Source organism: Pleurodeles waltl, chromosome 10 (genome assembly GCF_031143425.1).
Source record: "Pleurodeles waltl isolate 20211129_DDA chromosome 10, aPleWal1.hap1.20221129, whole genome shotgun sequence".
Taxonomy (NCBI): Eukaryota; Metazoa; Chordata; class Amphibia; order Caudata; family Salamandridae; genus Pleurodeles; species Pleurodeles waltl.
Window position 1 is genome coordinate 409697700 of NC_090449.1, and position 26411 is coordinate 409724110.

General features: G+C 46.6%; 1 protein-coding gene across 4 annotated transcripts in view; it reads left to right on the forward strand.

The window, feature by feature from the left end:
• AXIN1 (axin 1) overlaps positions 1-26411 on the forward strand; it is a 345962-nt gene that overhangs the window by 155415 nt on the left and 164136 nt on the right. For all 4 annotated transcript variants that reach the window (XM_069210655.1, XM_069210657.1, XM_069210656.1 and 1 more), the window contains one exon: positions 21193-21749. In XM_069210655.1, the coding sequence (XP_069066756.1) occupies positions 21193-21749 (557 nt within the window). The remainder of the gene's footprint in view (positions 1-21192; positions 21750-26411) is intronic.

A 26411-nucleotide genomic window follows, 5' to 3' on the forward strand; every position in this document is an offset into this window, starting at 1 on the left:
CCCTAGTAATAGCAATGGTGGTGGGAGCAACCCTACTAATAGCCAATCCAAGGGAGTAGCTGGGCTCACTTTTGGTAATTTAGTTGGGGTTGGTCTTGTTAGGGAGACCACAGAGGCTGTGCTAGTCTCTGAAGGTGCCATTGATTTGGCCACCTTAGTTGCTTGTCCCCTTAATATGGATAAGTACAAGCAACTTCCCCTAATCAATGGTGTTGAGGTTCAGGCCTACAGGGACACAGGTGCCAGTGTTACCATGGTAATAGAGAAACTGGTACACCCTGAACAACACCTACTTGGTCACCAGTACCAAGTGACAGACGCTCATAACAACACTCTTAGCCACCCCATGGCTGTTGTGAATCTCAACTGGAGGGGGTTACAGGTCCAAAGAAAGTTGTGGTTGCTACAGATTTACCTGTAGACTGTCTACTAGGAAATGATTTAGAGACATCAGCTTGGGCAGAAGTGGAGTTGGAGGCTCATGCAGCAATGCTGGGCATTCCTGGGCATATTTTTGCTTTGACAAGGGCTCAGGCCAAAAAGCAAAAAGGACAGGGTGACTTGGATCCTGGAACAATGGACCAAGTGCTCCCTAAAGCTAGGGTTAGTAAGGGTAAATCCCTACCCACTATCCCTCCCTCTACAGATGATTCAACTTCTGAGGAAGAAGAATTTCCCCCCTGTGCAGAACCTTAACCAGAGGAGCTGGCAGCAAACACTGCTGAGCTTTTGGGTGGAAGGGGCCTGTCAGGGAGGAGCGGAGTGTGGCACAGCAAACCTGTCCCACATTAGAGGGTCTCAGACAGCAAACTGTCAAACAGCAAAATGGGGATGTCAGTGACTCACATAGTTTACTGGGAGGACAACCTCTTGTACACAGAGGCAAGGGACCCAAAACCTGGAGCAGCCAGGAGATTGGTCATTCCCCTGCAGTACAGAGAGTTCCTCCTAACTCTGGCACACAACATTCCCTTGGCTGGACATTTCGGTCAGATTAAAACATGGGAAAGGCTTGTCCCCCTGTTTCACTGGCCTAGGATGTCAGAGGACACAAAATACTTTTGTAAGTCCTGTGTGACCTGCCAAGCCAGTGGCAAGACTGGTGGCACTCCAAAGGCTCCCCTTATTCCACTGCCTGTGGTTGGGGTTCCCTTTGAAAGGGTAGGGGTTGACATAGTTGACCCCCTTGACCCTCCTACTTCTTCAGGCAATAGGTTTATCTTGGTGGTAGTGGACCATGCCACAAGATATCCTGAAGCTATTCCTTTAAGGACCACTACAGCACCTGCAGTGGCAAAAGCCCTCCTGGGAATCTTTTCCAGGGTGGGCTTCCCAAAAGAGGTTGTATCAGACAGGGGTAGCAACTTTATGTCTGCATACGTGAAGGCCATGTGGAAGGAATGTGGTGTTACATACAAATTCACCACACCTTATCATCCACAAACAAATGGACTGGTAGAGGTTTAATAAAACTCTCAAAGGAATGATAATGGGACTCCCTGAAAATCTCAGAAGGAGATGGGATGTCCTGTTACCTTGCCTCCTTTTTGCTTACAGGGAGGTACCCCAGAAAGGAGTGGGCTTCAGCCCCTTTGAACTCCTATTTGGACACCCTGTAAGAGGTCCCCTAACACTTGTGAAGGAGGGTTGGGAACAACCTTTAAAAGCTCCCAAGCAAGACATAGTGGACTATGTACTCGGCCTAAGATCCAGAATGGCTGAGTACCGAAAAAGGCCAGTAAAAACCTTCAGGCCAGCCAAGAGCTCCAAAAGCAGTGGCATGACCAGAACGCTGTTCTGATTCAGTACCAACCAGGACAGAAGGTTTGGGTATTGGAGCCTGTAGCCCCAAGAGCACTCCAAGACAAATGGAGTGGACCCCATCTCATTGTTGAAAAGAAGGGAGAGGTCACCTATTTGGGTGACTTGGGCACTGCCAGGAGTCCCCTTAGGGTGCTCCATGTCAATCGCCTTAAACCCTACTATGACAGGGCTGATCTCACCCTGCTCATGGCAACAGATGAAGGACAGGAAGAAAGAGTGACCCTCTCCCTGATCTCTTCTCTTCCACAGAACAGGATGCTCTAGTGGAAGGTGTAGTTTTGGCAGACTGTCTTACTGCTGAAAAGAAAGACAACTGCATAAATCTCCTAGGTCAGTTTTCTGAACTCTTTTCTACTGTGCCAGGCACCACTTCTTGGTGTGAGCACACTATAGATACTGGAGACAGCATGCCTGTCTAAAGTAAGATATATAGGCAGCCTGACCATGTCAGAGACTGCATAAAACAAGAAGTTCAGAAAATGCTTGAACTCTGAGTGGTTGAACATTCTGAAAGCCCATGGGCGTCTCCTGTGGTGCTTGTACCAAAGCCTCACTCAAAAGATGGGAAAAGAGAGATGAGGTTTTGTGTAGATTAGAGGTCTCAACCAGGTAACTAAAACTGATGCTCACCCTATACCCAGGGCAGATGAGCTCATAGATGCACTGGCATCTGCCAAGTATCTAAGCACCTTTCATTTTACTGCAGAGTATTGGCAGATCAAGTTATCAGAGGATGCTAAAGCAAAAACTGCATTTTCGACTATTGGAGGGCACTACCAATTCACAGTAATGCCCTTTGGTTTGAAAAATGCACCTGCCACTTTTTAGAGGTTGGTGAATACAGTCCTGCAAGGGTTGGAGTCTTTTAGTGCAGCATATCTGGACGATATAGCTGTCTTTAGCTCCACTTGGGATGATCACCTGGTCCACCTGTGGAAAGTTTTGTAGGCCCTGCAGAAGGCAGGCCTCACTATCAAGGCTTCAAAGTGCCAGATAGGGCAGGGGAAAGTGGTTTATCTGGGACACCTGGTAGGTGGAGAACAGATTGCACCACTTCAGGGGAAAATCTAGACAGTCATGGATTGGGTTCCCCCTACAACTCAGACCCAGGTGAGAGCCTTCTTAGGCCCCACTGGGTATTACAGGAGGTTCATTAAGAACTATGGCTCCATTGCAGCCCCACTTAATGATCTCACTTCCAAGAAAATGCCTAAAAAGGTATTGTGGACAGCTAGCTGTCAGAAAGCTTTTGAGGAGCTCAAACAGGCCATGTGCACTGCACCTGTCCTAAAAAGCCCATGTTACTCCAAGAAATTCATTGCTCAGACTGAAGCATCTGAATTGGGGGTAGGGGCAGTCTTATCACAACTCAATTCTGAGGGCCAGGATCAACCTGTTGCTTTTATCAGCAGGAGGTTGACCCCTAGAAAAAAAGCGTTGGTCTGCCATAGAGAGGGAGGCCTTTGCTGTGGTCTGGGCACTGAAGAAGTTGAGGCCATACCTGTTTGGCACTCATTTCATTGTTCAGACAGACCACAAACCTCTACTTTGGCTAAAACAAATGAAAGGTGAAAACCCTAAATTGTTGAGGTGGTCCATATCTCTACAGGGAATGGACTATACAGTGGAACATAGAGCTGGGAGTACCCACTCCAATGCAGATGGACTCTCCAGATATTTCCACTTAGACAATGAAGACTCATCAGGTCCTGGCTAGTCTTATTGTCCTTCGTTTGGGGGGTGGGGGGGTAGGGGGGGGGGGTTGTGTAGGAAAGTACCCTCTTGCCTGGCATGTTACCCCCATATTTGACTCTATATATGTTGTTTTAGTGTATGTGTCACTGGGACCCTGCCAGCCCCAGTGCTCATAAGTGTGCCCTGTATGTGTTCCCTGTGTGATGACTAACTGTCTCACTGAGGCTCTTCTAACCAGAACCTCAGTGGTTATGCTCTCTCTGCTTCCTAAATTGTCACTAACAGGCTAGTGACCAATTTCACCAATTCACATTGGCATACTGGAACACCCTTATAATTCCCTAGTATATGGTACCGAGGTACCCAGGGGACTGGGGTTCCAGGAGATCCCTATGGGCTGCAGCATTTCTTTTGCCACCCATAGGGAGCTCTGAAAATTCTTACACAGGCCTGCCACTGCTGCCTGAGTGAAATAACGTCCACGTTATTTCACAGCCATTTACCACTGCACTTAAGTAACTTATAAGTCACATATATGTCTAATCTTTAGCTGGTGAAGGTTAGGTGCAAAGTTACTTAGTGTGTGGACACCCTGGCACTAGCCAAGGTGCCCCCACATCGTTCAGGGCAAATTTTCCGGACTTTGTGAGTGCGGGGACACCATTACAGTGTGCACTATACATAGGTGTATAGTGTCACAATGGTAACTCCGAACATGGTCATGTAACATGTCTAAGATCATGGAATTGTCACCCCAATGCCATTCTGGCATTGGGGAGACAATTCCATGATCCCCCGAGTCTCTAGCACAGACGCGGGTACTGACAAACTGCCTTTCCCGGGGTTTCACTGCAGCTGCTGCCAACCCCTCAGACAGTGTTCTGCCTTCCTGGGCCAGGCCTCGCTGGACCCCAGGAGAGCAGAAACAAGGACTTCCTTAGAGAGAGGGTGTTACACCCTCTCCCCTTGGAAAAAGGTGTCAGGGCTGGGGAGGAGTAGCCTCCCCCAGCCTCTGGAAGTGCTTTGATGGGCACAGATGGTGCCCATCGCTGCATAAGCCAGTCTACACCGGTTCAGGGATACCCCAGCCCTGCTCTGGCACGAAACTGGACAAAGGAAAGGGGAGTGACCACTACCCTGACCTGCACCTCCCAGGGGAGGTGCCCAGAGTTCCTCCAGCGTGCCCCAGACCTCTGCCATCTTGGATTCAGAGGTGTGCTGGCACACTGGACTGCTCTGAGTGGCCAGGGCCAGCAGGTGACGTCAGAGACTCCTTCTGATAGGCTCTTACCTGTGTTACTAGCCTATCCTCCTTCCTAGGTAGCCAAACCTCCTTTTCTGGCTATTTAGGGTCTCTGCTTTGTGGAATTCTTCAAATACCGAATGCAAGAGCTCACCAGAGTTCCTCTGCACTTCTCTCTTCACCTTCTGCCAAAGGATCGACCGCTGACTGCTCAGGACGCGTGCAAAACCGCAACAGAGTAGCAAAGACGATTACTGCAACCTTGTATCGCTTCATCCTGCCGGCTTTCTCGCCTGTTTCCTGGTGGTGCATGCTCTGGGGTAGCCTGCCTCCTTCTTGCACCAGGAGCTCTGAAGAAATCTCCCGTGGGTCGACGGAATCTTCCCCCTGCAACCGCAGGCAACAAAAGACTGTATCACCCGTCCTCTGGGTCCCTCTCAGCACGACGAGCGTGGTCCCTGGAACTCAGCAACTCTGTCCAAGTGACTCCCACAGTCCAGTGACTCTTCAGTCCAAGTTTGGTGGAGGTACGTCCTTGCCTCCTCACGCTAGACTGCATTGCTGGGTACCACGTGATTTGCAGCTGCTCCGGCTCCTGTGCACTCTTCCAGGATTTCCTTTGTGCATAGCCAAGCCTGGGTCCCCGACACTCTAACCCTCAGTGCACAACCTTCTGAGTTGTCCTCCGGCGTCGTGGGACTCCCTTTTGTGACTTCTCGTGGACTGCGGCTCACTCCTCTTCCAAGTGCCTGTTCCGGTACTTCTGCGGGTGCTGCCAGCTTCTGTGAGGGCTCTCTGACTTGCTGGGCGCCCCCTCTGTCTCCTCATCCAAGTGGCAACATCCTGGTCCCTCCTGGGCCACAGCAGCATCCAAAAACCCTAACCGCGACCCTTGCAGCTAGCAAGGCTTGTTTTTGGTCTTTCTGCGTGGGAACACCTCTGCAAGCTTCTTCACGACGTGGGACATCCATCCTCCAAAGGGGAAGTTCCTAGTCCTCTTCGTTCTTGCAGAAACGAAAGCTTCTTCCATCCAGTAGCAGCTTCTTTGCACCCTCAGCTGTCATTTCCTGGGCATCTGCCCACTCTCGACATTGTCGCGACTCTTGGACTTGGTCCCCTTGTTCCACAGGTACTCAGGTCCGGAAATCCATTGTTGTTGCTTTGCTAGTGTTGGTCTTCCTTGCAGAAACCCCCTATCACGACTTCTGTGCTCTCTGGGGGTTATAGGTGCACTTTACACCTACTTTTCAGGGTGGGCTATTTTTCTAACCCTCACTGTTTTCTTACAGTCCCAGCGACCATCTACATGCTCACATAGGTTTGGGGTCCATTCGTGGTTTGCATTCCACTTTTGGAGTATATGGTTTGTGTTGCCCCTATACCTATGTGCTCCTATTGCAATCTACTGTAACTTTACACTGCTTGCATTACTTCCTTTGGCTATTACTGCATATTTTTGGTATTGTGTACATATATCTTGTGTATATTTGGCATCCTCATACTGAGGGTACTCACTGAGATACTTTTGGCATATTGTCATAAAAATAAAGTACCTTTATTTTTAGTATATCTGTGTATTGTGTTTTCTTATGATATTGTGCATATGACACCAGTGGTATAGTAGGACCTTTACATGTCTCCTAGTTCAGCCTAAGCTGCTTTGCCATAGCTACCTTCTATCAGCCTAAGCTGCTAGAAACACATCTTCTACACTAATAAGGGATAACTGGACCTGGTACAGAGTGTAACTACCCCTTGGTACCCACTACAAGCCAGGCCAGCCTCCTACAGGTTTGTCTCAGGTCGCAGCACAGCAAATAATAAGTGTCCCATGTGATGGATTAGGCATCGCTATGGTTCCCTGGTGCAACGTGCTTAATACTTGACCTAGAGAAAACATTTGAAATGTTGTCCTCGTTTTTACCTTTTTACGGTGGTGGCTGAGCTTGTAATCAATAGGCTTTTCCTCACATATGCAAAACTGATGTGTGCTACTCCATAGTCTTGTTTGAATTTGCCACTTGATATCTGCTTTGTTCTCGGAGGGTTGTGGCACTTGCCAAGGCTGCCCACTTCCCCCCCATATTCTTCACGGTTATTGATCCCTTGCCTCTCCCAATCAAGTCAGAGGGCATGCGCTGAGGGATCCCACTAAATGGATTGATTGATGCGTTATTGCTGTACTCCAATGACCACCTGCTTTACCTTCATAACACCAGCACGGACACTGACACGATATACACGGCCCTTCAAGATTTTGTGAAAGATGTGGGCTTAGGGATAAACTGGCCAAAATCATGCACCCCCCCCTGCTGAGATTAGCCCCCCACCCCTTGCCAAGAGTTTCAGCTCAGTGGTGTTAACTGGCCTGGGCAGGGGAAGCAAATCTACATTTAGGCATCCAATTACTCCACTCATAACAAAACCTGTTTGAGGGAGACCTGGAACGGGTGCTCAAGGTCCTAAAGTCCCAGACTAGGTTCTAGAAGCGTCTACCTCTTGCCATCATGGGTAAGATTGCCCTCTCTAAGGTCATCCTTCCTCTCTATTGTACTACTTTGCAAATGTACCGGTCTACCCACCCAGATGTTTCTTCTGGGAGCTGGACTTGATGATTGGGGAGTTGATCTGGAATGACAAGTGGCACTGAGTAGCCCTAAGTAAACTAGAACTGCTGGTGGGGCAGTGTGGCTTTGGTAGCCCCTTCCTTAGAAATCTTGCTACTCCATGGCCTAACTTCAGCTGCTGTCCATTTGGCTTGTAGGTGGTAATCTGTATGAAACCAGTGCTAGAGATGGGCCCTTGTCCCCCGACTTCCTCCATGAGCTTCTACTGCCCACTATCAAATTACAATGCTCATAATTACTGCATGTCTTAGTAGCTTGTAAGTGCTTATCCCAGATCTTCCCACTGTTGCGCCTTGTCCAAACATACCCTCCCCCAATTCCCTTCTGGGGCCTACTAACATTCCCAGGGCCTTTACTGCTGAAGACTTGCCTACCTGGCACAATAAATCTATTGACACAGTGGACAATATATTATAAGACTATGACTTAAAACCTATGCCCAGCTTTGGCAAGATTATATTTCATCAGATCAATTCCTTTTCTGGCTGTGAACCTCCTCTATGGCACATGGTGAACAAAAACAAAGCTGTGTCAGAATTCCTGTTGCGAAGTCGGTGCTGCCCTCTTCTGATGTGGTGATGTTCTAGCTACAGTGCAGATGCTGCGTTGATTTTTGCAGGTTTTTATTTGATTTTCCAACACACGAGGATTTCCTGAAGGGGTTACGTTTTTGTTGGCCCTGAGACTTAAAAAACATGAGGCAAGCTCAATCCAAGCCCTGGGAGAGCACTTTGGAGAAGGCAGAGCCCTTCCAGCTGAGTCAGGAGCAGCAGGGCAACAAGCAGGAAAGTAGTTCTTCAGCAAAGCAGTCCATATGAGTCTTTTGGGCAGCAGGCAGGCTCTCTGACTGAGTCCGGGGGGGGGGCTTGTTTATCAGTCCTTTGTGTGAGGGCAGGCCACTGGCCTTTGAAGTGTGAGAGAGCCCCTCCACCCTTCCTGTCCGGGGAGACCCATTCAGTATGCAGATGAATGCAAATGTCACTAAGTGTACTGTGTTTATGGCTGTCTGGATGGAATGCACAAGGGGCGCTGTCAACCAGCAAAGACCAGAAGTGAATTGGAGACCGCTGTAAGGCACAGATTGCAGTAAGTGCAGGGAGATGCCCACTTTCTAAAAGTGGCATTTCTAAAATAGTAGTATTGAATCCAACTTCACCAGTAAGCAGGATTTTATGTTACCATTCTTACAATACTAAACATGACAGGGCTACTCCTTCCAGATCCAAATCTACCACTGTAAGGAAATGCCTCCTTGGCATGGTTACCTACTGACTTTTTGCCTTTGCTGATGCCAAGTTTTGATTTGAAAGTGTGCTGAGGCCTGCTAACCAGGCCCCCAGCACCAGTGTTCTTTCCCTAACCTGTACTTTTGTTTCCACAATTGGCACACCCTGGCATCCAGGTAAGTCCCTTGTAACTGGTACCCCTGGTACCAAGGGCCCTGATGCCAGGGAAGGTCTCTAAGGGCTGCAGCCTGTCTTATGCCACCCTGGGGACCCTTCACTCAGCACAGACACACTGCTTGCCAGCTTGCGTGTGCTAGTGGGGAGAAAACAACTAAGTCGACATGGCACTCCCCTCAGGGTGCCATGCCAACCTCACACTGCCCATGAAGTATAGATAAGTCACCCCTCTAGCAGGCCTTACAGCCCTAAGGCAGGGTGCACTATACCATAGGTGAGGGCATAAGTGCATGAGCACTATGCCCCTACAGTGTCTAAGCAAAACCTTAGACATTGTGAGTGCAGGGTAGCCATAAGAGTATATGGTCTGGGAGTCTGTCATGCACGAACTCCACAGCACCATAATGGCTACACTGAAAACTGTGAAGTTTGGTATCAAACTTCTCAGCACAATAAATGCACACTGATGCCAGTGTACATTTTATTGTAACATTCACCCCAGAGGGCACCTTAGAGGTGCCCCCTGAAACCTTAACCGACTATCTGTGTAGGCTGACTGGTTTTAGCAGCCTGCCACACACCAGACATGTTGCTGGCCACATGGGGAGAGTGCCTTTGTCACTCTGTGGCTAGTATCAAAGCCTGTACTGGGTGGAGATGCTTATCACCTCCCCCTGCAGGAACTGTAACACCTGGCGGTGAGCCTCAAAGGCTCACCCCCTTTGTTACAGCACCCCAGGGCACTCCAGCTAGTGGAGTTGCCCGCCCCCTCCGGCCACGGCTCCACTTTTGACGGCAAGGCCGGAGGAGATAATGAGAAAAACAAGGAGTCGTCACTGGCCAGTCAGGACAGCCCCTAAGGTGTCCTGAGCTGAGGTGACTCTAACTTTTAGAAATCCTCCCTCTTGCAGATGGAGGATTCCCCCAATAGGATTAGGGATGTGCCCCCATCCCCTCAGGGAGGAGGCACAAAGAGGGTGTAGCCACCCTCGGGGCTAGTAGCCATTGGCTACTAACCCCCCAGACCTAAACACACCCCTAAATTCAGTATTTAGGGGCTCCCCAGAACCTAGGAACTCAGATTTCTGCAACCTAAGATGAAGAGGACTGCTAAGCTGAAAAACCCTGCAGAGAAGACGGAGACACCAACTGCTTTGGCCTCTGCTCTACCGGCCTGTCTCCCCACTTCTAAAGACACTGCTCCAGCGTCGCTTTCTACAGGGACTAGCGACCTTTGAAGCCTCAGAGGACTGCCCTGCATCTAGAAGGACCAAGAACTCCAGAGGACAGCGGCTCTGTTCACCAAAGACTGCAACTTTGAAACAACACGCGTTTCCCGCCGGAAGCGTGAGACTTGGCACTCTGCACCCGACGCCCCCGGCTCGACTTGTGGAGAACAATCACTTCAGGGAGGACTCCCCGGCGACTGCGAGACCGTGAGTAGCCAGAGTTGACCCCCCTGAGCCCCCACAGCAACGCCTGCAGAGGGAATCCCGAGGCTCCCCCTGACCGCGCCTGCCTGCTTCTAAGAACCCGACGCCTGGTAGGGACACTGCACCTGCAGCCCCCAGGACCTGAAGGATCCGACCTCCAGTGCAGGAGCGACCCCCAGCTGGCCCTCTCCCTTTCCCAGGTGGTGGCTACTCCGAGGAGCCCCCCCCCTTGCCTGCCTGCATCGCTGAAGAGACCCCTTGGTCTCCCATTGATTTCTATTTCAAACCCAACGCTTGTTCGCACACTGCAACTGGCTGCCCCGTGCCGCTGAGGGTGTACTTTCTGTGCTGACTTGTCTCCCCCCCCCCCCCCCCCCCCTCCACCCCCCCAGTGCCCTACAAAACTCCCCTGGTCTGCCCTCCGAAGACGCTTGTACTTACCTGCTGGCGGACTGGAACCGGGGCACCCCCCTTCTCCATTGAAGCCTATGCGTTTTGGGCACCACTTTGACCTCTGCACCTGACCGGCCCTGAGCTGCTGGTGTGGTAACTTTGGGGTTGCTCTGAACCCCCAACGGTGGGCTACCTTGGACCCAAACTTGAATCCCGTAGGCGGTTTACTTACCTGCAAAAACTAACAAACACTTACCTCCCCAGGAACTGTTGAAAATTGCACTGTCTAGTTTTAAAATAGCTATATGTCATGTATGTGAAAACTGTATATTCTATTTTGCTAATTCAAAGTTCCTAAAGTACCTACCTGCGATACCTTTCATTTGAAGTATTACATGTAAATCTTGAATCTGTGGTTCTTAAAATAAACTAAGAAAATATATTTTTCTATACAAAAACCTATTGGCCTAGAATTGTCTTGGAGTGTGTGTTCCTCATTTATTGCTTGTGTGTGTACAACAAATGCTTAACACTACTGCTCAACCACACTACCACAAAATAGATCATTAGAATTATCTCTTTTTGCCACTATCTTACCTCTAAGGGGAACCCTTGGACTCTGTGCATACTATTCCTTACTTTGAAATAGTGCATACAGAGCCAACTTCCTACAACCACTTACAAGTATATGAGGGCAGTTCTAACGCTAGCCTGAGAGGAACAGGCCTCACAGTAGTGGAAAACAAATTTGAGTTTTTCACTACCATGACATGTAAAACACATAGGTACATGTCCTGGTGTTCCTCACATAGCACCCTGCCCTATGGGTTCCCAGGGCCTTCCTTAGGGGTGACCTATATGTAGAAAAGGGGAGTTTAATGCTTGAGAAGTAGTTTTAAATGCCAAGTCGAAGTGGTAGTGAGACTGCACGCGCAGGCCTGAGGCATGGTCAAGGGCCTACTTATGTGGGTGGCACAATCAGTGCTGCAGTCCCACTAGTAGCACTTACTTTACAGGCCCTGGGCATATGGAGTGCACTTCACTAGGAACGTACAGGTAACTTAAATATGTCAATTGGGTAGGAATCAATGCTACCATATTTAGGGAGGGGACCATATGCACTTTATCACTGGTTAGCAGTGGTAAAGTGCGCAGAGTCTCCTAAAGCCAGCAAAAACAGGGTCAGAAAAATGGAGGGAGGTAGCCAAAATGTTGGGGGATGACCACCCTAAGGCTGTCAGGTCTAACATTTCCCAGTACACTATTTTGGCCCATATCATGTGCCTATCAAGGTTATGTAATTGTATGTTTATTATTTCAATTTGTAGAGCACGGCTAACCACCTAAGAGTATTCAGGAGCTATGCAGGGGTGTATGCCTTACAAAACTCCTAGTCAAACAGCCAGGTTTTCACCTTTCTCCAAAAGTTAAGATGGGAACATCCTTATGTTTTTTGCGGGAGCTAGTTCCAGGACTTAACAGCGATGTTCTAGAAAGACGGTCCACAGGAATTGCATTTGTGGATGCAGGGAACTAGTGCAAGAGAGAGATGCTGAGTGTAGTTGTTTAAAAGGCTGTCAAAGTGAATATGGTTTTTGAGATATGCAGGTCCAGCATTGTTTAGGGCTTTGTAAGCGTGAGTGGCTTGAATTGGCATAGTTTCTGTATAGGCAGTCAGTGAAGCTCTCTGGAGTGTGGGATGATGTGAACACAGCGGGGGATGTCCAGGACGAGTCTGGGGGCAGCTTTCTGGGCGGTTTGGAGCCTTTGAATGAGTTGGTTGGAGATGGTGGCGTAGAGTGTGTTGCCTTAGTTCTGTCTGTTTGTTATGAGGGCTTGTGTGACTGTTCGTCTTGTGTGCACGGGGATCCTCTTGAAGATCTTGCAGAGCCTTTTTAGTGTGAGGAAACATGAGGAGGACACACCATTCCCCTGCTTGCTTGAGTTTGTTGCCTAAGATGAGTGAGATTTTTTGCAGGGTCTATATGTATAGGTGTGGGTCCTAGTTCTGCTGTCCACCAGGAGGAGTCCCATGGAGAGCTCATGTTTCTGAATATCAGGAGTTGTCTTGTCTATGTTGAATTTCAGGCAGTTCTCCTTCATCCAGTTGGTCGTATTGATCATGCAGGTTGTGAAAACCAGTCCTAGTGATGTTTTTTGGTGGGTGAGGGAGTGGATAAACTCGATGTAAGCATAGGAGGCCACGTTGATCTCATGTTTGCGGGGTGGGGGTGTCATGTAGGTGTTGAAGAGGATAGGCCGAGCGAAGATCCTTGGGGGACCCTACAGATAAGCTGCTTGGGTTTAGAGGTGTATGGGGTGGTCTGACCCACTGGGTTCTGTCGGAGAGGAAGTAGGTGATCAGTTTGAGGGCTGGGCCTTGGATTTGCGGTGTCTGGAAATGTGTGGCAGGAGATGCAGTGTTGAATTCTGTGAACGGTCGAGGAGGATGAGTTGGTAGTTTCCCCTTTGATCCACGATGGTTCTGACATCGTCGCTAGCTGCCGTGGGGATGATTTTGTGCTGTGGTTGCTGCAGAATCCCAACTGAGAGATTTTTAAGAGAAGTTGACTATGCTATTAAAAAGCTTTTTTAAGGTCTTTAAAGAACATTTATAAAGTGTTAATAACTATACTCCTGAGTGATTGACCAATATTGACAACATATTAATATCAATCAAGGCGCTTATGTGGCTGAATCCCATTTTAAATCAGGGAAGAAGTTTCTTCTTTAGCCCAGTGCCACAATTTTGCTAGTAATCAGGACACACAATATTTTGCTTTTACATCTGACATGGCAATGAATCTATAGTTGTTTTGACTGTCTTTGCTGCAACATTTAATGATAGTATGAGGAAGGACCTTTTCCAAGACTGATGAGATGGTATTGTTAAAATAGCATTCATTAAATAAATAATGAATGCAGGTAACCTGAATCTGTTTCCTCGTAGGGGATCTCCATTGATAGTCATAAGCACTTTAATAGTTCTGCCCACGTCTGGTATCCTGGAGCACTTCTTTACATAATCTCTTCTTAAGTGTAGGTGTTCGCCTTGCCTCTGGAAGGCCTCCAGAAACACTTAAGAAAGAACATTATATGCAGCCTAGGCAAACAGGCTACAGTGGTGTAATTCTTCAAATTGTACTTAGAAACAAGGGTTAAATGTATAATTTGAGGTACATGTTTACACCAGACCTCAAAGCTCCTTCACAAACCCTTTTTCTGACGAAGTAGGAGGTGAAGAATAGACGAGCTGTGTAGCCCCTTAGGCTGCTATCATGTGAACAGAAAAAAACAGTGCCTGTACCTTTAAGGCTGCGGAGACCACTAGTATCCCATCATGCTCAGCAGGAGGCAGTTGCCTCAGTGCCTTTGTGATAGGTGACGGGATCCTGGAGCACTGGCCTTTTAGGTTTCTTTTTTTTTCTCTTCAAAATTCATCTGTGAATTTTCTTTTAAGTTGGTTCACTCAATGTTTTTCATCAGTCTCTTGCTGTCTAAACTTTTTTCTGACTAGATTTTGAGGCTTTTTTTTTCTTATTTTATTTTTTTACATTAATCATGCCTTCCCTGTTTTACAGATGCCCTTCCAGTGGCAGAAAAGGCAAAAACAGTAGCGTCTGAAACCTTTGCCTTCCATTTAGTCATAATCCTGAGCAGTGTCCTCAATGCAAGAAATTTGTGTGAGAGCGTGCGACCTCTGAGCAAGAAGAGTGTCACTCCTCTACCAGGACTCTTACATCTGCCTCAGAGGTATGTGGAAGGTCCAAAAAGAGTGCCACAAAGAAAACACCATCTTTCCTGGCCAGGTACAGCACTGACTTGCTCGCCGTTGAGGAAATGACAGATCCACCTCAAAGCAAGGTAGGATCTACAATCCATTGACTCATACTGTAAGGTCGACGTCGAGAAGCATATTGAAGGAGAGGCGACCGAACCCTTTGCCAGGGAGTGGTACAGCATCGAGAAGATCAACGTCGAGGTGTCATCGATGGTGGTCACCGCTGAGTCAGCATCTAAGGTCGATGTCAAAGTCACTCGACGTCAAGAAGAAAAAGGAGGCTTATGTATTCCTCATCTGAATCGGAGTACTCAAGGGCTTACTCCCCTTCCTCTCCAATTGTATTGCCCGATTCACCGCCTCCACATCCTCCAAAGCCTATACTTCCTGCAGTGACTCATGCGCCACCTGTTCCTGTACATGCGACTCGGGCGCAGCCTTGTTCGCGCTCCATGTCGCACCATAGGTCTCACCACCATAGCCATAATTCCACGCGCTCATCTTCTTCCAGGCGATTACGATACCATAGCCATCATTCTTGCACAAGAACAACTTCTAGGCATCGATCAGAACATACAACAGTCTCATCAACAAGACGCTACTCACTCACTGACTGATTGATTCACCACAACTTTGCGTCTCACCAGTGAATGACATATCCACCTTCCAGGAGATGTTAGTAAGGGGATGAGTTAAATTAAACGTACAGCTGTCAGTTACCACACCTATGACAGCTGTCATCTTTGAAACGCTTCATCAAAGGTTGGTGTCAAGGCTTCCATTAGTGGCAGGACTACTGGAGCCTGCAGTGTTGCTTTTCCTCACTCCAGCAACCAAACAAAGTGGCTCCTTCAAGGCTACAAAAGAAACACAGGCTTCCAGAACAACATCCATTTTCAAATGCTGGCATTGCATCAGATTTACCCTCAACTACGGAAGGGAAGTTGGCTCTGTTCTGTAGACCTCCAAGACACTCATTTTCACATAACCATCATAAAGAAACACCACAGGTTCTTGAGGTATTTAGTGGGGAAGGACCACTATCCATATCAAGTCCTTCAGTTTGGCCTCGAACCAGCCCCCAGAACCTTCTTCAAACGCATGGTGGTGGTGGCTGCACATCTCTGGAGGTGCTGAACTTTCATCTATCCTTATCTAGAAGATTGGCTGATCAAAGCTTCAGTCTCAAAACAAGCCCACCATCAGTACAACTGGACCTAAAAACACTTCAGCGGTTGGTTCTACACATCAACCACAGCAAGTTAAGCTCAACACCAGTGTAGACGATGCAATACTTAGGAGCCACTCAACACCATAAATGCAAAAGTGTCTCCTTCAGAGGGAGACTTTAATCGATACGTCAGAAATGTCACACTCTATTGAAAGCCTCTTATCCTACTGTGAGGTCAGTTTCCTCTCTCCTCGGCTCCTTGGCCTCATGTATCTTCCTAACCTCAAATGCACGCCTTCATGCGCGTCCCCTTCAGGAATATCTCGAGGATCATTGGGATCAAGCGACAGGAAGCTTGGAGGACAAGATCTACCCGCCTTCCCTCCACCCCCACATGTGAAACAGTCTGACTTTGCGGTGCTCTCCAACCAACCTTCTTCATGGAGTACCTTTCCACCAGCAGCCACCTTCCCAAACCATAGTGACGGATGCATCGCTAATGGGATGGGGAGCCCTCATGGATCATCTTTAAATACAAGGCAAATGGTCGCCGAGGGAAATGATGTATCATATCTACCTGCTCAAGCTCCGGGCAGTACACCTGGCGCTCAAAGTGTTTTACCCATCATTTAGGCCCCATTCCCTACTTGTTCAGGCAGACAACACAACCACCATGTACTCCCTCAACAAGCAGGGAGGAACGAGGTCTAGACCTTTATCCCACGAAGCGCAAGCAATTTGAAAATGGCTTATAGCCAGAAACCTGCTGGTCACGGCAACACACCGTCCAGATCTTATTAATATGCAGGCAGACACCCCCAGCAGGGACTTGCAAGAAAACCATGAGTGGGAACTTCATGACAACGATGCTGTCAAAGACACATTCAGGCTGTGGGGTCGCCGCACATTGACTTGTTTGACACAAAAAAAATGCCACGACTTTACATTGAGGTACTTCCAACCAGGAACTCTGGGGAATGCCCTACGGATCGACAGCTCAGGCAAATTCCTCTACACCTTTCCTCCAATCCCTCTGATCAGGCAGTCCTCCTCAAGCGGTCCCACATGAGAGCCACACTCATTCTGATAGTCCTGGAGTGGCCTTGTCAATGGTGGTCAACGGACCTCCTTAACTGGTCTCAACGTCCACAGCTCAAGCAGTCATGCCGACCAGATCTACTAAGTTCAGAGGATGGATGGTCTGCCCCAGTCTCCTCTTTTAAAATGGGCAGCATGGTTCCTGAGCTAATGCAGTATGGGCACTTAAATCTGCCACAGGAATGCATGAATATTCTTAAGGAAGCTAAACAGCCGTCAACCCGTACAGCTTGCACCTTCAAGTGAAAGAGGTTCTGCATTTGGTGTTCTTCCAAGAACATAGACCATTCATCTTGCCAGGAGAAAGCCATCCTTTCCTATCGACTCTGTCTGGCAAAATATGGCTTACAGTTCTCATCCATAAAAATGCTTTTGGCAGCGCTTACTGCCTACCTTAAATGTCCTTCACAAATCTTTTTTCAAGATCCCAGTAATTAAATGTTTACTTGAGGGGTTGAAAAAAGGTTTTCCCTCCCATCAGACTCGCTTCCCCTCCCTGGGAACTTACCATAGTCCTTGCAAGACTAATGCAAGATCCTTAGGAACCTATTCATAAGGCATCTCCAGCATCTATCTTGGAAAGCAGCTTTCCTAGTAGCTATTACATCAGGTTGTAGAGTTAGTGAAATCCAAGCATTGTGGCGTAATGAACCGTATACAGTTTTCCACTCTAATAAGGTAGGTCTCGGAACCCATCCAAAATGTCCTCAAAGTTATTTTTGATTTTCATGTCAATCAGTTTCTTTACCCACCTTTATTCAGAATCCTTCTACTCCAGCAGAGCGAACCCTTTATTCCCTGGATGTAGGGAGAATCTTGAGTTTATCTAGACAAGACGCAACGTGTGACCTGCGCAGATCGTACTAGCTTCTTGTGAACAATGGGCCGGTCCGCACAGGTTTGGCCACTTCCAAACAGTCTTATCTTGAGCCGGATAGTATCCTGCATACTTTTCTGTTCCCAAAAGGCCAACAAGCCTTTATCGACAAACCTTAAAGCTCATTCTACAAGAGGCAAAGCAGCTACAGCAGCCTTGATGAAGACTGTCCCTGTTGCTGAAATTTGTAAGGCAGCTACATGGAGATCTATTTGTACATACACCAAACACTGCTGTTTGGACTCTGATGCTAGGGCAGATGCTCAAGTAGGATACATTTCTCTAAGGAATTTAGTTGCCTATTCAGATCTTCTCTACTCTGTTCTTTCCGCCGCGTTTATTGGGGATGGGCTTGCTATTTTATTCAAATGCTTATGATTGTCAACGGAGATCCACTACAAGAGAAGGAATAGTTTCTTACCTGTAACTCCAGTTCTCTTGTAGGGGAATCTCTGTTAGTCATAAGCCACCTCTCCCCTCCCTTGGTGGACAGTACAGAGTATAGTATTGAACTTAACTATCACTGGTGCTTACAAAAAAGAACAGAGGCATCTGCCACCTGCTGAGCATGATGGAATACTAGTGGTCTTGCAGCCTTAAAGGCACAGGCAGAGTTTCCCACTCATATAATAGCAGCCTATGGGGCTACACTGATTTTCTGTTCTTAATCTGTTATTTTGTCAGAAAAGAGTTTGTGAATGAATTTGGAGGTCTGGTGTAAACATTTACCTCAAATTATACAGTTATAAGTGTGTTAACCCTTTTTTCTAAGTACAATCTGAAGAATGACACCACTGTAGCCTGTTTGCCTAGGCTGCATATAATGTTCTTTCTTAAGTGTCTCTGCAGGCCTTCCTCAAGCAAGGCAAACGTCTACACTTAAGAAGAGACTATGTAAAGAAGTGCTCCAGGATACCTCATGTGGACAGAACTTTTCAAATGCTTATGACTTCCACAGAGATTACCATACAAGAGAACTGGATTTATAGGTAAGAAACTATTCCATCTGATTTCTACAATGACCAGGCAATCCCATTTGGCCTCGGAACACAGTGTACCTTCCCAAGCTTAACTTTATTTAACATCTTAAATAAACCTTCCCAATTTAAAGATATTTTCAAAGCCTGGAAGGGCCGAAAGCTCCCTTGATTGATTCTTTGCCTATGTTAATTATGTGATTTTACTGAGGCCTTTGTCTACATAAAATTCTTTTCGATGCCCTTTCCGAATCTCACCAGACACAGTACATTGTAATGTCAGAAGCTGGTTTGGTCTAGAGCTTCCTGGAATTCTTCTTTCTAAAGACATGAACTAGTTGTAGCCCATGATTTTCCTGATATTTTGACTGCCTTCTAATATTAAAGGCAAAGAGTTTTGAGTTCCAGTGCATAATCAGATCTTCCTGTTAATGTCTTAAGCTTACAGAAGACTTAATTGTTCCCTTCTTCTGAAATTTCAACTCTGTTGTGTACCTGTGAAGTCCTCATTTGTGCTGAGGGCCTGATTCTACAGGTTTGCTCTCCAGAAGACACAAAATTAAGCAGAACAAATGTAATGTCACAGCATTTGGGGCCTGTATACTTTTTGCCGTACGTGTTCTAGACATGGCTAAGAGGGTGAGCAAATACATATATCGAAACATTTAATTTTCCCTGATCTAGGCTAACCTATAGCAATATTACCATGTGGATGCAGCTAGTCCACTTTTGTGTGTCATTTCAACCATTCATACTGTGTTGAAGTGCTTTCTTAATCTGTATACCCCTTCCAGTGCAGTTAGTAAGCTTGTGAATATGAGAGCATAAGATAGATATATAAAGGGAGGGGTAATGAAATCAATGGCTGTACGGCTAAGCAAGTGTGTGTGTCTGACTGGTGACCATAATTAGGTCTATAGGGGGATTATAATTAAAGGTATTATCTTAGTGGGATAGTTAGCCCTGACGTTTCTCTGGCAGTAGAAGGCTGCTACTTTCTGGTAGGCCACAGATATCCACATTAAAGAATGTTAAAGTCTTTGGAACACAAATACCTTACAGTGGGCAAAGCCACTAGTGGCTACGGTCTCACCCCAGGATTCCATGATGATTTTGAAGTGGATCCCATGTGTTTTTAGGGCAACAATGGCTGCGCCTGATGAGGGAGTAAATGTGCATCTGAGCACAAGGATGCAGCTCACACAGACCCCTATCCATTTCCTGCCAAAATTTCAGGATCTTGGACTTCTACTGGAGAGTGACAGAGTAAGTAAAGAGTCATTGCACTGCAATCTTGTGTGATGTAGTGCAGTCTTTGAGAGACAAAGGATGCAACGTTATAACCCCTGCCAAGTTTGTTGCCAAAATTTTAGAATCTCTGTTAAGGAGAGTAACTGAGTGAGTGTGTGGGGTGCATTGCAGTTCTGCCTATTTCTGGGTGAGTGAGATCAGAAGCTGTGGAACACTGCTAATTTCACCCTTGAATTTCAAACTCTTTGACTGCTTTGGATGAGTGAGCACAGTGCAGTATGGTGTAGAGCATTTAGGGCATGGGGTAGAGAGGGATTCGGTATCAAATCTTGGCCCTCAGATTTCTTTAGCAGTTTTGGCAGGCCGGTAAAACAGACTCAACTAGATTGGGCTGAGGTTACACCATTGTTTGACTCCCTGTTTCTAGCTTGTGATGCAAGTCTCCCACTTTAAGCAATAGCCATCATGCCCCTGATAGTTTGAAAGAGCTTGCCCTTATCTCAGTATCTTGTGCTTGTCTTGTGTACTTTTGTGTTTACAATGGCAAAGAAACTGAATATGAGCTGCAGACACTCTTCAACCCATAGTCTTTCATGGTTTTCTATAGTGGTAGGGTGGTTGTCACGCCTTATCCCTCTCTGTCCTGAAAGTGCTGCTGGAGTTCTCCTGAAGTTTGTCATTTAGCCCTATGTCTCCTCGGCTAGGGAGACATTTGATATTTGCCCCTAAGGCTCGCCTTATGGCCACAGAACTGGTACCTGCATTGATCTGACACTGTTTAGTGACTTTTGGAGACCGTGATGTTGGATGAGCAGTTAAGGCCACTGTTGTTGTAACATCATAGATTAACCATAGTCACACTTTAATTGGAGGCCAACATCCTTCAATTGTCCTGGCACTCTCCACCAGGGCTAATGGAACCTCTGGCATTGCACAGGCCTGTACCTGTCAGATATATAAATCTCATGAATATAACCAACTTTACACTCTTGAGGTTTCCATCTGAAGCAATGCAAAAAGTGGTGAGGAAGTTATGCAAAGTTTGCTTCCCTAGGCTGACAGGTGCTTCCTACCCCTCCCTTCCCCATTCTCAATCGCCATGGAATTTGCCAGATGTTGTGAATAGAAAGAATGTCCGAGCATAACTAAGTTTTCTTTATTATGACAGTTTACCATAGTCCATTTCATGTTAACAGTGCCCTTCCAAGGTCCCTTAGCTGTCAACAAAATAGACATGATTGGTTCTCACAAGTTGATGACAGTTTTTTTACTAAGGAATAAAGTCAACATAAAGTTGCTTGTATCTGTATTTGTCCTATTTTACCATTTTCCAGCATCCTGCAATTTGATGTTTAGTCTTGGGTACTATATTGAATCACATGTGCCATTGATAATATAATCTGTTTATCCTTCCTGCAGGAAGAAGAAGGTGAAGATGGTGACTTCTCATCTGGACATATGATAATGGGACACAAGTTTCTTCCAGGTCCAGTTCTGCAGCACTACAACAATCGATATTCAGAAATAGGGTATACAGAAATGCAGATGCGAGATGCTCATGAAGAGAACCCAGAGACCATCCTCGATGAGCATGTGCAACGTGTCATGAAAACACCTGGATGCCAGTCCCCCGGGACTGGCCGACACTCCCCAAAACCACGTTCACCGGACAGTGGACCACTTGCAAAACTGTTGCCAGGGTTGTCTGGAACAATACCTCTGGCACATGGGAAACACACTACAAAATCCGGTGTCAAGCTGGATATAGGGAACATGTACCATCACAAACATGTGTATCATCATGTTCACCACCACAGTGGTGTGAAGCCCAAGGAACTCTTGGAAGTGGAAGGCGCACAGAGACTACAGGGCAGCTTTCCGTGGAGTGCAGACTCCAACAGCTATGCCACAAAATCGCGGAACTATATGGAGAGCATGGGTCTGGTGCCAAGCCCCTTGGACTCCCTTGGCTGTAGGTGAGTGTGTGTGATATGGAAATCCTAGGCCTTCAGCGGTGCATGTTAATAAAGATAAATATTTCCTAGAGGACAAAATAATAATTCAGGAAAAGGCCAACCTTACAGTATGATTATGTATGGATTTACTTTTGAACTGTAACTGAGTGGTCAACAGTACCAGAGCTTGAGTATGCAGGTGAATGAAGAAGCACCGATTGTGGCCTTTGCTTCTAGCATACAAGTGAATGTGTATGTTTAAGGCATGTGTGACTATATCTGAAAGGTGACAGATCTAGCTGGGGCATATCTGCTCGTGCAGATACGCCCTCACATGTAATATAATTCACCCTGCCTTAGGGCTATAAGGCGTGCTAAATGGATGACATACTTATATTGCATGGAGTGTTAGGGGGCATGACACCCAGACTGTGTGCCATGTTGTGATTCACAGGAAAGGCGTCAGCTTCTACAGTGGCCAAACCACAGCAAAGGCTTCCCTCTCAGTGGCACTCGAACACTGCTCTCTGGTGAGTAACCTCCTGCTAATGAAAGCAGCAGGTTGATCAGGGCCATCATCATTGATTTGGGATAGGACTGCTACTTTCCCATGTTCAGAGGCATATGTCTGCACTATAAACTGCTTGGAGTAATCTGCAGCTTTTAGAACAAGTGCTGAGCACATTGCTTCTTTCAGGGTGCCAAAGGTCTTTTGACAGCTCCCTGTCAGTTCACTTTCTTGGGCATCTTTTTGGAGGTCAGTTCTGTGAGTAGTGCCAAAATGACAACATATCCTTTCACGAACCTCCTGTATTTTACACTCAAGCCATGGAATGCCCTACTTTGGTCTAGGTGGCTGGAGCTACTCAATCCAGAATTGTCTGGATCTTGGGTTGTAGTGGTTGAACTTGGCCTCCACCTACAAAGTGTCCCAAGTATAGAACCTGACCCTGCCCTATCTTGCACTTGCTTGCCTTGATAGTGAGGCCTGCACTTTTCAGAAGCTCTACGACCTTCACCAGGTGACTTAGGTGATCCTGCCAGGTGGAGCTAAAGACAGCAATATCATCAAGACTTGCTGCACTAAATCTTCCAGTCCAGCCAGGACTCTGTTCACCAACCTGAGGAAGGGGCATTCTTTAATCCAAAAGGCATAACAGTGAACTGATATTGCTCATCGGGAGTGAAGAATGTGGATTTCTCTTTTGCTCCAGGGGTTAGACCTATCTGCCAATACCCTGATGTGAGCTCAAAAGTACTGAGAGATTTGTCTGCCCCTAACCTGTCCATCTCACCAACCCTAGAAATTGGGTGTGCATCTGTTTTTGGTCACAGCATTGAGGCGCCTGTAGTCAGACCAAAACTTCATTTCTTTCTTTCCATACTAGGAAAATGAGTCTTGGGGACTGAGACAACTGGGCTGGCCCAGGGGCTCCCAGACTGCTCAATGACTCCCAATTCTAGCATATTGCCTACTGCAGCTTTGATGCTCTTTGACATGATCAGACTGTCTCTAGATTTTATTTTTGACAGGTAAGCTGTCCCCAGTGTCCACATGTGTACGCCAGGTAGTCTGACGATGGGTCAAAGAGGTGAGCTCAGCATAATGATGCAAAACATGCTTAGTCAGTCTGTTGTTGGTTAGTGAGGGTGTCTGAAAAGGCCACTCCTTCAACCGAGCCACAGTTGGGGTTGCTGGAGAGCTCAGATCAGGGAGAGGTTCACTCTCTGCTTCCTGCCCCACATCAGTGACCATTAGCATGCTCATCTCTGGTGTGATAAGAGTTTAGGACTATTGACCAGGATAACCATTTTAGGGTTCCTGCAAGAGCCAGAGCCCACCAGGTAGGTGACTTCCCCTTTTCTTTCTAGGATAGGCTTGGCTTCAGTCCATTTGTCCTGCAGGACTTATGAGTTAGGCTCCAAAACCCATATCTTCTGCCCTGGTTGAAACTCCACCAGTGCAGCCTTTTGGTTATACCAGAACTTCTGGACCTCCTGGCTGGCCTCAAGATTTTTGGAAGCTTTTTCTGTGTGCTCAGCCATTCGAGACCAAAGGCCAAGCACATAGTCCACGTTATCTTGTTTTGGACATCTGAGAGGTCTTTCTCATCGCTCCTTCACAACACAGTGGTCCCCTCACAAGATGCCCAAACAAAAGTTCAAAGCAGGAAAACCTATTCCCTTCTGTTGCACTTCTCTGTAAGCAAAAAGCAGGCATGGAAATAAGACATCCCAACATCTTCTGAGTTTATCAGGGAGCCCACCAATCATGCCTTTCAATGTCTTGTTGAATATTTCAACAATGCCATTGGTTTGTGGGTGATATGGGGTTGTGAACTTGTAGTTCACACCACATTCAGCCCACATCAATCAAGCAATTCGTTATTTGGCTTTAACAAGCAATAGAAGTTAAGAACAGTACGAATATCAAACAATAAAATTTGCCAGGCGAAAATAATATTACACCAAGTTATGAACAAATAGAATTACTTTTTAAAATACTTAAAATGAAATTCAGTACTGCCTCAATCACAGCTGTGTTGCCCAGGCCTGTAAATAATAAAATTACAACAATATAGCATCTAAGACCAGCTTCCTTAAAATGAGGACGCAAAAAACGTTTTCTTTCGTATGAGTAAATGTGCAAAACAAGTTGTATGCAGGGTAGATTGGGCTGCTGGAGCGTCACAATGGCAAATCGGCAAAATTTAACATGCCCCCCGCCCCATTAGGAAAGGACCATACAGTGTAGTGTATTAAGTTGGAATCTCATTAAAAGAAACGTATATCATTCCCTATCAACTGCTCGCAGATAAAGTGCTGGTTATGCTGGCCCAACCCTGATTAGACCTCCCCCTCCCTCGCTACCAACTTGGCTATGAGTATTGCAAATAGATTTTAACAAAAGCCCTTTCAATTTGCTATAAGAAATATTCTGTAGGCTATCTGGATTATAATAAAATTCAGGAGTACCCAGCCTCCCGAAGCTCTACTGAACCGTAGGCCAACCATGGGATTCTTGAGGCATTATCCAACTTCATACAATCTACCAGGATGAGCCTACTCAAATGAGCCTCTGGATTCTTCCAAACTCGCGCTCATAGCAAAAGGGGTTGCATTTGGATAAAATCATCTAATCGTGACAATCCCACCTCATGGTAGCAAAAAGATACATCTGTAGACTGGGGGATTGATAGCATCCTACGTGTAAACTTTTATTTTGTAGGATCTGAAGTGATTTGCAATTGACATACCCCCAGATAACAGCTCCAAATGAGCCAATAGACACACATTTGCTCTTGTATATGGACAATAATTCTGTTACAGGCTTTTTGAAAACCTAAAAACAGCATTTATTTAACACTGGAGTTGCAAAACCCCTATGTTCATTAAAAACCTCCAATTAAGATCATTGTTGAACGGGATACCTGAATAAGTAAAATGAGGAATTTTCTTAATTTCTTCTGCAAGCAAAAACTTTCTTGTCTTAGTCAATTTAGAGCCACATTTCATTATGAAACACTTAGTGTGATTAACTGCTAGGCCTAAACTCTCCATAAAAGAGTGAAAAGCATTCAGCAAGGCCTGTAGAACATTGGCTGTGCGGGCTAGTAAAAAGGCGTTGTCCGCATAAAGTAAGACTGGTATCTCCCGGTCTCCGAGTTTTGGGACATCCGCACAAGCCCCAATCAAATGATCCTCCAGACTGCTGAAATAAATCAGTTGCGTACTGGCCCCAGAAGAAAATGGGGCCAGGACGCAACCTTGTCTCACACCAACAGCTGTTAGAAAATCTTCTGTGAGGTCTCCCTGCCTAATATACCTCGAGATCAAAACTTGATCTATAAAGGAGCCTACCCCCGAGCCAATAAATGAGGGGATCAAAAGCCTCTCCTCACACCCCTGGTGTTGAGCAAATACCAGGTCACTTGCATAGAGTAATCAGTTTAATGCGTCATCGTATGGAGTATGTTTGAAATGTATAAGCGGGTTATCCAATTCATCACAGATACCGCAAATAGCAGTATGACAGTTGTATCAGGGTTCGATGTTAAAATCCCCCACCCATATAATCAGAGCCTTTATCCTTGTATCAGGAAGAGCATCCTCCAGGCCATGTACAATTGTTGTCACTGCTGGGTCAAAGATGTTATAATTTCGTTGACCACAAGGAGGTCAAAAGACCTATTAAACAACAGACGCAGGATCTGGGAGTATGGGGAGATTACCAGACAGACTACTTTACACTCCGCCAGGCCAGTGGCAATAAATGTCACCAGGCCCCCTCTGGCACAGCCTGAAGTAGATGGAATTGCTTCCACATGATTAGTAATAAATCCATCCAAAAATGGAAGCTCAGACAGCCAAGTCTCTTGGCAGCAGATGACATGATAATGGTTCACTAAACCTACTCAGTCAGGGTTCTCTAACTTAGTACACAGACCTGCTACGTTCCACAAGATTAATTCAAAAGCTCCTCCACCCAGTATGTCCACATGTGTTTCAAGTAGCCAGACATGAAGTTTGTACCTGTGTCTGACTCTACCTCCTTCGGAAAGCCCACTCTGGTGAAGGTACCAATGAGGGCCCTAGCTACTGCAGGGGCAGTAATAGTCCTCAGGGGAATTACCTCAGGTTGCATGTGTAGCAAAGTACCATCTTGCCTAGCATGCTATTTTT